This window comes from Anticarsia gemmatalis, chromosome 19, assembly GCF_050436995.1.
Source record: "Anticarsia gemmatalis isolate Benzon Research Colony breed Stoneville strain chromosome 19, ilAntGemm2 primary, whole genome shotgun sequence".
Taxonomy (NCBI): domain Eukaryota; kingdom Metazoa; phylum Arthropoda; class Insecta; order Lepidoptera; family Erebidae; genus Anticarsia; species Anticarsia gemmatalis.
This window is the reverse complement of record NC_134763.1, coordinates 8,835,883-8,850,126: the sequence shown is the minus strand read 5'-3', so window position 1 is coordinate 8,850,126 and position 14,244 is coordinate 8,835,883. Positions and strand designations below refer to the sequence as shown.

The 14,244-nt window shown below is 35.0% G+C and overlaps 1 protein-coding gene across 1 annotated transcript; it reads left to right on the top strand.

Moving 5' to 3' along the window:
• The first annotated feature begins 2,457 nt into the window (after nt 1–2,457).
• Nucleotides 2,458–14,190, top strand: tw (Protein O-mannosyl-transferase 2). The gene is made up of 16 exons (XM_076126790.1): nt 2,458–2,667; nt 2,749–2,829; nt 3,313–3,397; nt 4,344–4,448; nt 4,655–4,763; nt 5,139–5,227; nt 7,165–7,353; nt 7,749–7,855; nt 8,153–8,345; nt 8,774–8,974; nt 9,623–9,733; nt 10,139–10,268; nt 10,636–10,784; nt 11,569–11,725; nt 12,055–12,198; nt 12,597–14,190. The coding sequence occupies exons 1-16, from the start codon at nt 2,618–2,620 to the stop codon at nt 12,812–12,814; spliced, it is 2,118 nt and encodes a 705-aa protein (XP_075982905.1). The 5' UTR covers nt 2,458–2,617; the 3' UTR covers nt 12,815–14,190.
• The last annotated feature ends 54 nt before the right edge of the window (nt 14,191–14,244 follow it).

The following is a 14,244-nucleotide window of genomic DNA, read 5'->3' as shown; positions in this document are numbered from 1 at the left end:
ACCATAAAACCAATCAGAGCTTGGTAGACAGAGATGCTTAGATCAAGAAGTAAGTATTTAATTGAAAACCTAATCAAGATTTGTATAATTATTTATATATATTATTGATATTTCAGCTACAGGTGCAATAAGAAATTTATGATTTTCTTATTTAGTACGTATCAACGAGGGGCCAGTTCGGGCCGGTAATATAATGTCATTAGTTAATATCATTTATCGGACTTCCAGGCACTTTCTTGACACAAATAGAACGTGAACAAAATCCTTCATGAATGAATCTCACTTGGACATCACTATTGAATTAGAAAATGTTTACGTTCCATTATCCGTAAATTCCAAACATAATTACGCCAAAATATGTGTATTTTTATTGTTGTTTTGACACCTAGTAGTATGAATATTTATGATTCTTTAAGTTAGTATTTTCCGTAAACTACTGCACGATTACTCACCTATTAAAACCTAGTTATTTTATTACGAGCTTTCAGTCACGTCACACTGCAGTGAATGTAAAAATCTATTAGTCACAAAAATATTTATCATCGTTATTAGAATGAAATAGTGGTGTTAAAACCATCTAATATACAAAATTCTTGCGTCACAGTTTTCGTTACCGCACTCCTCCGAAACGGCTTGACCGATTCTCATGAAAATTTTGTGAGCATATTGATTAGGACTAAAAATCGACCAACATCTGGGGACATCGCAGTGCCCTTGCAAGTCGAGCAATCTATTTTTCGTGCCCCTAAGTGACACTTTGTTTAAATTTTTATGGTAAAACAACGTTTGACGGGTCAGCTAGTATCAGTAGAAAGAATATCGTAAATTTACTGTAACTTTACAAAGATACTGAATAAAGTCTGTAGAGATTATTAAACTGTAGTGCACAAAAAATCAAATAAATATAATTGGATAACTCACACACGGTCGTTTGATTCCAAACTAAGCAGAGCTTGTACTATGGTAACCAAATAACTGATAAATAAGATAAAACTTGATGAACAATTAATTATGTATCTATAACAAAGGATTTGGCATTTTGTGATCATCTAAGTAGTACCGTAAAACGGGGTGAATAGAAACAATTTTCAACTTTGTCCTAAAAATTTGTTGCGAATAACTTGTTATTTTTATTGTTGGGTTATTCTATATCATGTCCGGCGCCATGAAGAAAGAGCTAAAACCATATTTGTCGAAAAATATGCATAATTTTACGATATTTCCTTAAAAAAATGGTCAATTTCTATTCACCCAGCGATAGGGGTAAATCGAAACGACCAAAGGGGTGAATGGAAAAACTGTTAGGGCTGCCAAAGACGACTTATCCAACATGCTGAAAAGGGAGGTTGTGTGTTTAAAAATTGAAATAACCGTTGATAATTACACAAGCTGACCCGCGCAACTTCGCTTGCGTCACATAAGAGAGAATGGGTCAAAATTGTCCCCGTTTTTGTAACATTTTTCACCCGTACTCTGCTCCTATTGGTAGTAGCGTGATGATATATAGCCTATAACCTTTCTCGATAAATGGACTATCTAACACTGAAAGAATTGTTCAAACCGGACCAGTAGTTCCTGAGATTAGCGCGTTCAAACAAACAAACAAACAAACAAACTCTTCAGCTTTATAATATTATAGTATAGATTAGTATAGATTCGTATAGATTAACTCAAAAAATAAAACAAGATAACCTAACTAACTTTCATACTATATGCAGTAGTTTGCCGTTATAACTTTGATACAATGATAATTGTGAATTTCAGAACATTAATAACTATTAATTTTTCATTGTTTATGTTAATTTTGTTTACAGTTTTTGACAACCCTATTTATTAATCTCTATTGACCCCTCACTCGTTTCTATTCACCCCTTACGCGTTTCTATTGAACCCTGCTATGTTTCCATTTACCCCATACTGTAGTTCGATTCACCCTTCAAACGATTCTATTCACCCCGTTTATACAAAAAAATGACTATTTCTGTGATTTAAACATATTTTTTAGGTTTAAAAACGTTTTTTCAATTAACAATCTTGTATCTTTATAGATTAATATACACTTAAAGAGATAAACACTTCAAACAACTCATTAGAAAAGAAATCCCACTTTAAATCCAAAGTTTTGGAGGTCGATATTAAGGCATTCGAGGACGGTTGTCTTTGAAGCATTTTTTTGGGTATAAATATCATTTTAAACATTTAAACAATTATGACACCGCAGAGAAGTAATATCGACGTGTAATCATTTCAAATTTGAACTAAATTCTTCAACGAGGAGTACTCAAATATTGGCCTTGAAAACTTTCCTGATTTTTTTTCTATTCACCCCGCGAATTCTATTCACCCCGTTTTACGGTACATAGTACAGTAAAATTTAATTTATGTAGATAATAACTAGAGTGTAGGGAAACATAAAATAATATATAGCAACATTCAGTAGCTGTCATTGTCAGTTGACAGCTGACTTTGTTTGTGTAGGTGTTGCGTGTGACGTTTACTTTATCAAACCAACTTTTTATACCGTTACATTCCACAGTTTCTTACCAAACATTGTGAATGAAAATGCTAAATTCTGCTTAAAATACTTAAATTAAATTAAATATATTCAAAACCAATCATGTGTGAAAACAAGAAGGACAAAACTTCGCCCGCGCCGAGTTACAAAATGTACTTTCTAATTTCATAGTTCAAGTTCAGTAGAAATAATGTATTTTTTTGGTAATTGCTTGATTTTTGTAATATTTTTAGATGGTGGATTACCTTCGGGCTTCTGTGCGGTGCTACGTTTGTCACTCGATATTATAAAGTACTAGAACCTGACCATGTTTGGTAAGTAATTTATTATTTAGAAAACTTTTCGTCTGCTGACTTTTTTCGGTCTGTATTTCAACCTGTAGCTAACTCTTAAGCTTTATTTAAAGTATTCACTTTCATCACTCAATATTTAAAGCACTCAAAATTGGTATTCTTCATTTAGATTTGCCCATAGAATATTAATATCCAATAAGATTAAAAAAATAACTTTAAACTTAAAACTATTCTTCTCATTAAATAATGATTAACTTTTCACCTAAATTTTATCCAGTATAGTTATTTGAAATATCTTTAAGGGAATCAGAAAATAAGGGTCTAGATTCAGCATTTATTATTTATCAATTGAGTTTAAACTAAGACTTAACTTTTATATTGGTATTTATACATACACATAATTTTTGATATCTGTCATTGTTTATATTTTGTGCTCTCTGCAAAAAAATAATTATGTTTACTCAGTATCCTATTAGACTGTAACTTATGAATGTTCTATTACAGTTGGGATGAAACCCACTTTGGCAAGATGGCAAGCTGGTATATCAACAGGACTTTCTTTTTTGACGTCCATCCTCCACTCGGCAAGGTAATATTCAGACATTTCTCATGCTTATTAAGCACCATATGATATGTGGGTAAGAGGTAAGTGTTTTCCTAGAATAAAGAGTATCCTATGCATATATCCAGTAATGAACTATCAAAATCTGTTCAAAAGTTTTATTATAATAAAGTAAATTCTGATTTTGGTGGAGATTTAAATGCAGGGTAATTAAATGCCAGAAAAGCCTATTTAGAGTCTATGATAATTTATAAGCCTCAATCTTATGGCTAACACTCAGCTAGGAACTTGGTAGTAGGTAAAACTTTCATATGGAACAATTTTTTAGATGATCAAATTGTGATGTTGTGTCTGTAAGTCCTTGAATCCTTTCATTTCAGGAGTACACCTGTTCCAGAAAATGAGTCAGTTCTAGGTCATATATATTTATCAAGTTCATAAAAAAATACTGTTAGCCAGTTATTTTTTTCATAAACAAAAGATTATACCTATTATGTAAAGCAAATATTACACAGGTGCCTGACTTGTTTATTTACAACAAATACACTTAAGCTATTATATTGTTAACTAGAAATTGTTATTTACTTGAACTTATTATGTCACATTGCTGGTTGAAGGTCTGCCATAAAATGAATTATGATATGCCAAAACAGATCAATGTACCAAAAAGCTTTTAAATTCTGCCAGTGAGAAAATAATAACCTTGTCTATACAGTATAATTCTACATCACTCACCCCCAGTTTCTGATGTACATTTAGCTGTAGTTTATCTATTCAATAGCATTTAAGCTCATATTAACATGACAGTTGGAATAGATAAACTACTGCTAAATATGCCTCAGAAACCGGGCTAACAAATTCTAGACCCAAGTTAATACTAGGGCCTAAATACAGTCATTTTCCTATGACTAGCACTCATCTACATCTTTTGCTAGCCTTCTGAAATGTCAAATTAAATGTGGTTATTTTTCAGATGCTCATAGCCTTGTCTGGAAAACTGACAGGCTATGATGGGAAATTCCCATTTGAGAAGCCTGGGGACAAGTATGAAGACTCAAAATATCAGGGGATGAGAATTGTAAGGACCTGTGTATTTTTTACTCCAGTTTTTATTAATTTGAAGTACTTGATTCTCTTACTTATATTGCTGCTGGGAATGTTTCCTAAGATTCTTGGAACTCCATTTTCGACGTTGGACATTTTTTTCATAAGAATAGAATTGAATCTTAGAGTTTGCCCATAGTATCTAAAATGTATCCTTTAAAAAAACATTTGTTGTTTCAGTTTTGCACCACACTGGGAGCACTTATCATTCCTCTCACATTTTTGACGTTATGGGAGATGACGAAGTCAATGGACTCTACAGTCATTGGAACTATGCTTTTATTATGTGGTAAGTTCAATATTAAAACACCAAAAAGACATTTAATACACAACAATTATTTTTATCATATGAAATTCGTGTAAACAGTACTAGATTAAGACAACATGATGCCCTAAGTAAAATACGATTTTGCACATCCAATGATTCATACCTAAGGGTTTTTAAAAATACACTGTGTAGTCATACAACTATATTATATTATTAATATTACCATTACAACACGCTTTTTAGAATTAGGCTTTTTAATGTGCCAGTATTTTTAAGCTGTTTGTGGTGCCCTGAAAGATTTGATGCCCTTAGCAGTTGCTGAATTTCTTATAGGCTAGTCTGGCACTGTGTCTGAGTGAAACGAATGTGATTCTAATCCAAATATTTTTATTGCAGATGTGGGATTTTTGACTTTAAACAGATACATTCTACTGGATCCAATACTGTTATTCTTCATGAGCTGTTCAATTTATGGAGCTTTTAAGGTTAGTATGACACTGCTAATATCACAGTTTTTACATATTTCATAGTATTATATAGAACACAGCTACACAGCAGTGCCGGGGCGAGTGGCGACACGTTATAAGAAGCACTAATTTTGGTAGAAAAAATACACTTATCACATAGCCTATTTACATTAATTATGTCTTTGTTTTGTCCTTATCCCATGTTAAGTAACGTCGGCACAACATTTTTACGACCGGCGACCTGTTTGACGTCAACTCTCATTGAGAACCCTCTATACATTTATATAACACCTTATAAAATAAATACTCTCAATTTATTGCATAGCTGCATAGTAGCTATATTGATGGAAATTTTAAACATCAGGTAACAACCCTGTAAAACGAATCGATTCAGCCGATAAATATACAAATGAATGACACACACGTTTTATTTGCAATTAGTTTTTATTGCAATAACATTAACATTGTTCTGCTTTCGTTTCACAATTCATAAAAAGGCATAAATGCCTTAATGTACTTTTGACTTTACGCTTTTTTTCCACTAAGCAATATCGTGCTTACTTCGTATCAAAGCTTGTAAACTGTTATATTGTAGGTAAGCATGTAATTCTAATCGTATATTTAACGCCTTATCGACGCAATAACTGACGGGTTTAGGAGTTAATTTGACTTATAATTTGTAAAATTTCACACATAATTCGTAGTACGGACATTAACCTAATCTTGATTGGTTTTCCATTCATAAGCATGATATCAGCTGTTGACTAAATTCATTGAACTCTATATTCCCATAAGCATTATAAATTTGAGCTTGATTAGATGTCAGCTATATATCCTGTCGGATTCAGGGAACACAAGCCTACCTTTGCCTATGTGGTATATTATAATTACAGTAGCACTACACTTAACCCTTTGACCGCCACGGTGGGCTATACTCGACAAAACAGAACGTGCTCAAGACGCTATACATATTTTTGTCGGCAATTGCTGACGAAAGCGTCGTGAACACTTTCTCATTTGTCGAGTATAGCCGACCATAGCGGTCAAAGGCCATGTAAGCGTGCGTTCGTAATGAACACTGACCAGAAATATGTATTAAATAGAGAGATAATCCTTGCCTGTATTGGCAATCTGTTTCTTTGTATCAGCACTCTTAGGCGGGCTACTTAAAAACGCCTAGCAGGTCCCAGTATCTGTATAGCTGGGTTAGTTCAGGAGAGGTTACTGACCCTTATACCTTCTATAATCTTTTAATATATGACTTACAACAACTTAGTAACATTACAACCTTGGATCATTGTCCTAAAGGTGATACAAGTAGCTATTATATTATTATAATAGTTTGTACATAACACCTGAATAAATATAATTATATTGACATATGTAGAAGCAGATAATAATAATAAAAATATGGCAAGGTTAAGTCAGTGTGTAAACCGATTGTAGATTAAAGTGTTTAAAGTCTAGCTTTGGTTCAATAATATAGCAAGATTTTTCCTAAAAGTAGTAAGTAAACTACTATAGGTATGTTTGAAATAACATTTAGATAGAAAATAAAAAAGAAACGGTCCTACAACTTGTTAAGCTTAAGTACTTATCTGGTGGAAGAAGATTAACGGCTTTCGTAAGACTGACATGCGAGGCAGATGTTTTATATATAACCAGTAAATCCGGTATAGGTAGCCAACGTACACGACCGATTCAGCGTAGGGGTAAGGGAAGCCTATTTGTCACGTGAAATTATTTAGGTTTAAGTTCTAATCTTCTATCAGGATTACTAATACCAACGAGCTGCTGCACTAACCCCCGGTTTCTAAGGTAAATTTAGCGGTAGTTTATCTATTCAATAGTGTCAAAACTCATGCAAAAAAACGCTATTGAATAGATAAACTACCGCTAAATGTACCCAGAAACCGGGGGTAAATGTAAAGGGGGTAAGTGGTGGAAACTTACAGGTCCGAAGTTTAACCGACGAGGGTCTCCCGCCGTTCTCCACGCGCATGTTGTCATGGCAACTGTTTTTGGGCGCGTCGCTCGCGTGCACCATGTCCGTCAAGTTTGTGGGACTGTTCATCGTGCTGTTCGCTGGACTACGAACTATCGCTGACTTGTGGAACGTACTTGGCGATTTGACTAAACCTGTTGTAAGTATAATATTATTACGAATGATGTTCAAGATAAAGTATTTTTTTACATAAGTTATTATTTTAATCTGACTCTACCTTTCGAACAGGGGGTAAATTCACTCTGAATGAATGATTTGATTTTGAATACTTTTATTTTTTATATTATTTTTAAAGATATCTTCACTTAAAAGTACTGGTGCCTTACTGATTGATTTCTCTTATAAGTCTTACTACAGTTTAGCGTTTCTACCAATGAATTGAAAATTTCGTAATGGAAAATTTCACTCTACCTTCGCAACATAGCAGTAAATTACTTGAATATCAGACCATTTATGTAACTAGATACTTGCCGCTTTACTGAGTTGTATTGTACCTATGTTTGTTATACACTTACGATGGTCTTTTTGTTGCAGAGTTTAACAATGAAGCACTTGATAGGCAGAGCGGTAACTCTCATCCTATGGCCTATTATACTATACGTATTCTTCTTCTGGATACATCTCACTGTGCTAAGCAAGAGGTAATATTTTATAGATTTTTAAAAATACACATTGTTTTAATAGCATGTCTAATAAGAGATTTTCTTTTCGAATTTATGCGAGTCATACAATTTATTGATCACTTATCGGAGAAAGAAAACATCCTGAGGAGGCCCTGTCCGTTTAAGCGTTCTTGAAACAGTTCGTGATGGAATGAAATTCGCATTTAATGATAAAAGAGAAAGAGAGGTCCTCTTTTCAGAGACTCTTGGAAATAAATAAGTTTAGATAATTTAGTTATGCCTTTCGGAATAAAAACCATGGACTTCTTTATACAGTGGTAATGGCGACGGCTTCTACTCGTCCGGTTTCCAAGCCCGTCTCGAAGGCAACAGCCTGCACAACGCGAGCGCGCCGCGACACCTCGCGTACGGCGCGCTCATATCGCTCAAGAACCACCGCACCGGCGGCGGGTACCTGCACTCACACCAGCATCTGTACCCTGAGGGCATGGGGGCTAAGCAGCAACAGGTATTTGTTAAACTAAGTTTTTGTTGGTTCTTATAGTGTCCGTCGAGATAAGTGGGAAAGCAACTATTCCATAGATGTGACTGTTCCCACATAAGACATTAAAGTGGGTGACGATTTTTTTTAAGAAAAGTGATGAATGTCAAGATATTTCAAAGGCTTTTGGATGTCTCGTTCAACTTTAACATGATGAGTCTTCATGAATTTCGCTGTTTACAATAGAAAAGATATGATTATAAATTATCAATAAACTTGTATCTAATTTAATTTTGGTGGAATATGTATAATAAATTGAATGGTGAATTAAATTCGCTAACTCTAGATTAAGAGTTGGCAAAAATATCAATCTGTTGTCTAAAACAGGTTAATTCAAATTTAAGCCCAACTATGATTATTATTTTAAATTAATAAACAACAATTTAACTCCCTAGATAACAACATACACGCACAAAGACGAGAACAACCGCTTCGTAATAAAGCCGTACGACAAGGAGTCGGTAGAGGGCGTGGTGGTCGTGCGCAGCGGCGACCTGGTGCGGTTGATGCACGCGCAGACTGGACGCAACCTGCACTCGCACAGGGAGCCCGCGCCTATAACTACTAAGTATATGCAGGTCACCGGCTATGGGGAGGTAAGGAAAAACATAATTTAATCCATACTAATATTATAGATGTGAAAGCAACTCCGTCTGCCTGCCTGTCCGTTACTCAATCACGCCTAAACTACTGAACCAATTTGCATGAAATTTGGTATGGAGATATTTAGATAGCCGAGAAAGGACATAGGCTACTTTTTATCCCGGTAAAATGACGCAATCCCATGGTAAAATTCAGGTGGGGGACGAAGTCGCGGGTAAAAGCTAGTAAATTAATACACAACAAAAGAATCTACCGCGCAAGAGGTCTGGGGTTCGAATCCTGGGTCGAGTCAAAAATTTATTTCTTAAGAATTTCTGTTTGTAAATTGAGGTCGTAAACCTCCATCCTTTGGAGAGCACGAAAAGCCGTCGGTCCTGCGCCTGACCTCTAGAGAGAGATAGTGTACCTGCGTATCGTGCACACACTTGGACACTATAAACATATAAGTAGTATAAGTACTGCATCGTTGGCCAGTTTCAATAAGACTGACCGCCGTAGCCGGATATCGGCTTGGACTTTTTTAATAGACATAAAATGACAGTGATTGAACCAGATTTTAATTACTCCTTAGTATCCTCTCTGACGATAATTCTTACTTTTTACTCCTAAGCTAGCAAATACATTTCTTTGTATGTTCTCAGGATGGAATAGGCGATGCCAATGATGTATGGAAAGTGGTAATATCAGGTGGTAAAGACGGCGACGAAATACAAACTGTAAGGAGTAAACTGATGTTTGTGCATTATATACAGGTGAGGACATTACTGAATATTTTTTTTTTGTTTCTCAATATCACATTACTTAGTACTGTGTATCATATTGGGAAAAAGTCTTTTCGCATTATAGTATGAATGAACTTGTAATAAAATATTTTCTCTACACAAAAAAGCTAGATATTTGGGTACCTCACGAGCTCACTGAAAGAAACCTAATGAACCCTGTACTCATTTGTGATTCTTGAAGCCAAAGAGATTTTATTATAAGTTCATACATACTATAATGCGAAAAGACTTTTTCCCCGACCTAATATATGATTACTCTGTATGCTCTTGCTATAAGAGTTGGCTTTATTTTATCCTATTGTTAGTTGTAGATGTACATCCCATAGATTTTTTCTGGAGGTTAGAATATTTATCTAATACGCTTATTCCTTACAGGCGTGTGTGCTGACTACCACAGGAAAACAGCTGCCGAAATGGGGTTTCGAGCAACAAGAAGTTGCTTGTAACCCTAACTTGAGAGACAAGAACGCGTTATGGAACGTCGAAGATAATATATTTCATGATTGTAAGTATTATATACAAGATAGTCGAACCTACAATATTTAAGTAGGTATCCCTAGATTACTCCAGGTCATTAGACCGACCTTACCAGACCCAAACACAAATGACTAGGCAATCACTTTTAAAGTATAGGGACTCTTATCTAGATTGGCTCGTCAATCGAGTAATAAGTACCAAGAGAAACATAATTTTTACACCCATGACTATCCCACTGCTAGACAATATAGCCTTCTTGCAGGCGAGAAAGTCGTTAGGTCTTAAGTCAAGAGGAAAACATACTTATAAACAATTGCAACGAATTAATAACGCGCTCCCTTCCAAATATTGGGTAAAAATGTGATATGTATTCTAAACATTATATTGTATTTCAGTACCTAAAGTAAGTTTCGAGTCATATTCGTCGGGCTTCCTGGAGCGTTTCTTCGAGTCGCACGCGGTGATGTTTCAAGGCAACGCAGGGCTTAAGCCCAAGGAGGGAGAGGTCACTTCCCAGCCGTGGCAGTGGCCTATCAATTATAGGGTAAGTAGTTGATGTAGTTATTATTATTTTGGACAAGTAGAATTTTCGGAATTCTTGATAAAAAGGTTTAATATATTAAACGGTCCCTTTGGCGAAATAGTTATGTCAGTCTTGATTGATTGATTGATCATAAGCTTCGATTTCTGTGCGATATACTTATAAGATACTCTATAACTTTTGTTGTTAAAACTAATGGAACTATTTGTCCCTGATTAGAGAATGTGAAACATTGTTGAATAACTCGTGGAAATAGAACAACATTATTTGGACAAAAAACATCTATCGCATCAGCAAACAGATTCATTGTTTTGTAAATATTTCGATGCTATTTTAAACCATCCGCCGAATCTAATACCAATTATGCTTCAAGAGATTTTTTGTGTTGGCAGCACAGTAATTTTGTTTAAGTTCCAAATTATTGGACAACTCACACACGGTCATTTGATTCCAAACTAAGCAGAGCTTGTACTATAGTAACCAAATCTATAGTATCTATACTTAATATTATAAAGCTGAAGAGTTTGTTTGTTTGATTGTTTGTTCGACTGCTGGTTCGATTTGAAATAATATTCAGTGTATCATCATGCTACGACCAATAGGAGCAGAGTACCAGTAAAAAAATTTGCAAAAACGGGGAAAATTATGACCCATTCTCTCATATGTGACGCAAGCGAAGTTGCGCGGATCAGCTAGTACTAATATACTTCTAAAGACATACTTATATAGATAAATTAACAACCATATAATAATATAATTATTAACAACATATAATCCACGTGTACAGGGTCAGTTCTTCTCTGGCAGCAGTCATCGTATCTACCTGCTGGGCAACCCGTTCGTGTGGTGGGCCAACCTGCTGTTCCTCGCCGTGTTCTTCATCATCTACGTCGTTAACTGCATCAGGGATAAACGTGCTGAGGCGTTCGGAAGACCTGTACCAGGTAAGAATTTTAAATAGTTCACTAATTCGGCAATTCTAAAAAATATATATTTGATGACATTGTGTTGTGTCGGTGATAATGATAAAAATGCTGATAATAAAGGTAATTTTTATTAGTACTCTGATTATATCACCCATTTTTTTTTTTCAAAAACTAAGATACATGTTCCATAAACTCAGTTTTGTAGTCATTTTCGTGACGATGTTATGCTGTCACTTATTTGCATGTTTCTCTTTAGCACTTCATTTCATTCATAATTTCAATGTCAATTCAAAATCGATGTTAATTATAAAGCAACCAACTATAAAATGTTCACTATTCTTCAACAGCTGGTAAGAATAGGGAGCTACTAAACGCAGCCGGGTGGACGTTCGTGGGCTGGGCGCTACACTACGTGCCGTTCTGGGCCATGGGACGAGTGCTCTACTTCCATCATTACTTCCCTGCACTGGTGTTCAGCTCTATGCTTACAGGTAATACAAAAGACTAACTAATACTTTGAGCATATCTAAGTTGATTATTTTTATCATTTCTAACAAGAATAATCAAGAAATTTGAGAGGTACTTGAATGGTTTTACATATAGTGTAGTGTTAAAAGAAGGTGACGGCTGATACGAATTCGGCATTGGATAAAAATATTCAAAAATTGTCTATCAAGAAATGATTATATTATTATGACTGTCCGGTTTATGGTAGTTGAGGTTATAGACGTTCTTTCGGTCTATCTCGCACCTAAGCTCTTACAAGTGGTGACGGACTGATTCACTCAAAAAAGAGATTGAGAGTATACTTGTGTATTTATACATAGGCTTAGCAAGTCCTGCGTGGCTGTGGCTGAAACAATAAACTAATTAAAATTTTAATCCCTAGGTATCCTAACCGAATACCTTCTCTCAAGCATCAGAAGCTTCCTCAGTCCGGAGCTTGGCAGGACGGTGTACCACTGCATCATAGGCTTGGTGATGTCCACGACGGTGTACAGCTTCTACCTGTTCTCGCCTCTCGCGTACGGCATGAGCGGCCCGCTGTCCCATGAACCTAACTCCACCATGGCTGGCTTGAAGTGGATGGAGACTTGGGAGTTTTAAAACATTGATATTATTTGTTCGCGTGGTTTGTGACTTAGATGTTACATATTTTATCCCCTTGGGGGAGAAATCAAAATCCTTTAATAGCGGATGCCTACGTAACATCTACCTGCATGTCGAATTTCAGCCCGACCTGTCCAGTGGTTTGGGCTGTGCGTTGATAGATCACTATGTCAGTCAGTCACCTTTGAGTTATATATATTAAGACGTAAGGGGTCTTAAACGCGATTGAAAATTAAAGGTTTGGGTACCGTATTTTTATACTATAATATTATGTGTACAAGTCGCGAGAGTTTAAATCGTTAAATATTACCTTATTTTATAGCATCACATTATTCAGTCATTTTCTTTTTAGGGTTTCATAGTTCATTTATGGTTATTTGAACCTCTATGCAGTTCTCTATCTAGTTGTGCATACGTTTTAATCTCATACTGAAGATAAATGCAAAAGATTGGATGTATTTTACTCTGAAACATGCCAAAAAGATTAAATGGATTTTTATGCCCCGCGAGTTCCTCCATATAATGCAATTTAACAATCCTTTAAATATTTCATAGTTTTGTGTAATATATGAAACACCACCGCGTGTTATCACCATTTCTCTGAGAAGCGTATTACATTCTATATTTATATTTTTTTTAACTCAATTTCACTTAACTAAAGAACTACAAAAACTGTCATATACGTAGCTCATACGTAATCAATCGAATGAACAAATAAAAACGTAGGAACAACGTAGTAAATAAGACTGTATTGTTGCTTCCTTAAAATGATTATAAGGGTTTAAACACGCGATAAAGAGTAGTCTATGTTTGAGACACTTGTCAATATTATTATCTTACCTGAGTTTCTTGCTATACTGCCCCCGTGGCGCAGTGGTTAAGTTTAACACGCCGCTACCATTGCGTCGGAAGGTCGTGGGTTCGATTCCCACACGGGACAATTATTTGTGCGATACACAAATATTTTTTTCGGATCTGGTTGTACTTTGTGTCCGTTGTTTGTATGTTTGTAAAAGTCCCCGCGACACAAGACCAATTCTTGATGCGGGAGTTGTATTTTTCTATAAAAAAAAACCGTGTGGATCATCCACTTGAGGATCTTAAAATGTATTAGAAGATATAACTGATTTCAACTGCCAGTCTGATAATATATTAATTTATTTTTGATATTATACCTATCTCATAATATAAGAAAATGTTTGTATATTCAATGTTTTTTGAGATTTTATAAGTATATGACTAATTTATTTTTCGTGTTGTTTGTAAAACGTAGAAATAAGTTCTTAGCTTTAAGCTATTCCGTCCATTTTGTAATAATATTATTCTGAGTTTATAATTTATTTTCGTAAACAATAAACAAAATATGATTTTAATTGCTGCTGTTTAATTTTAACAATAGACTTATGATCTTTTTTCAAGTACCTACC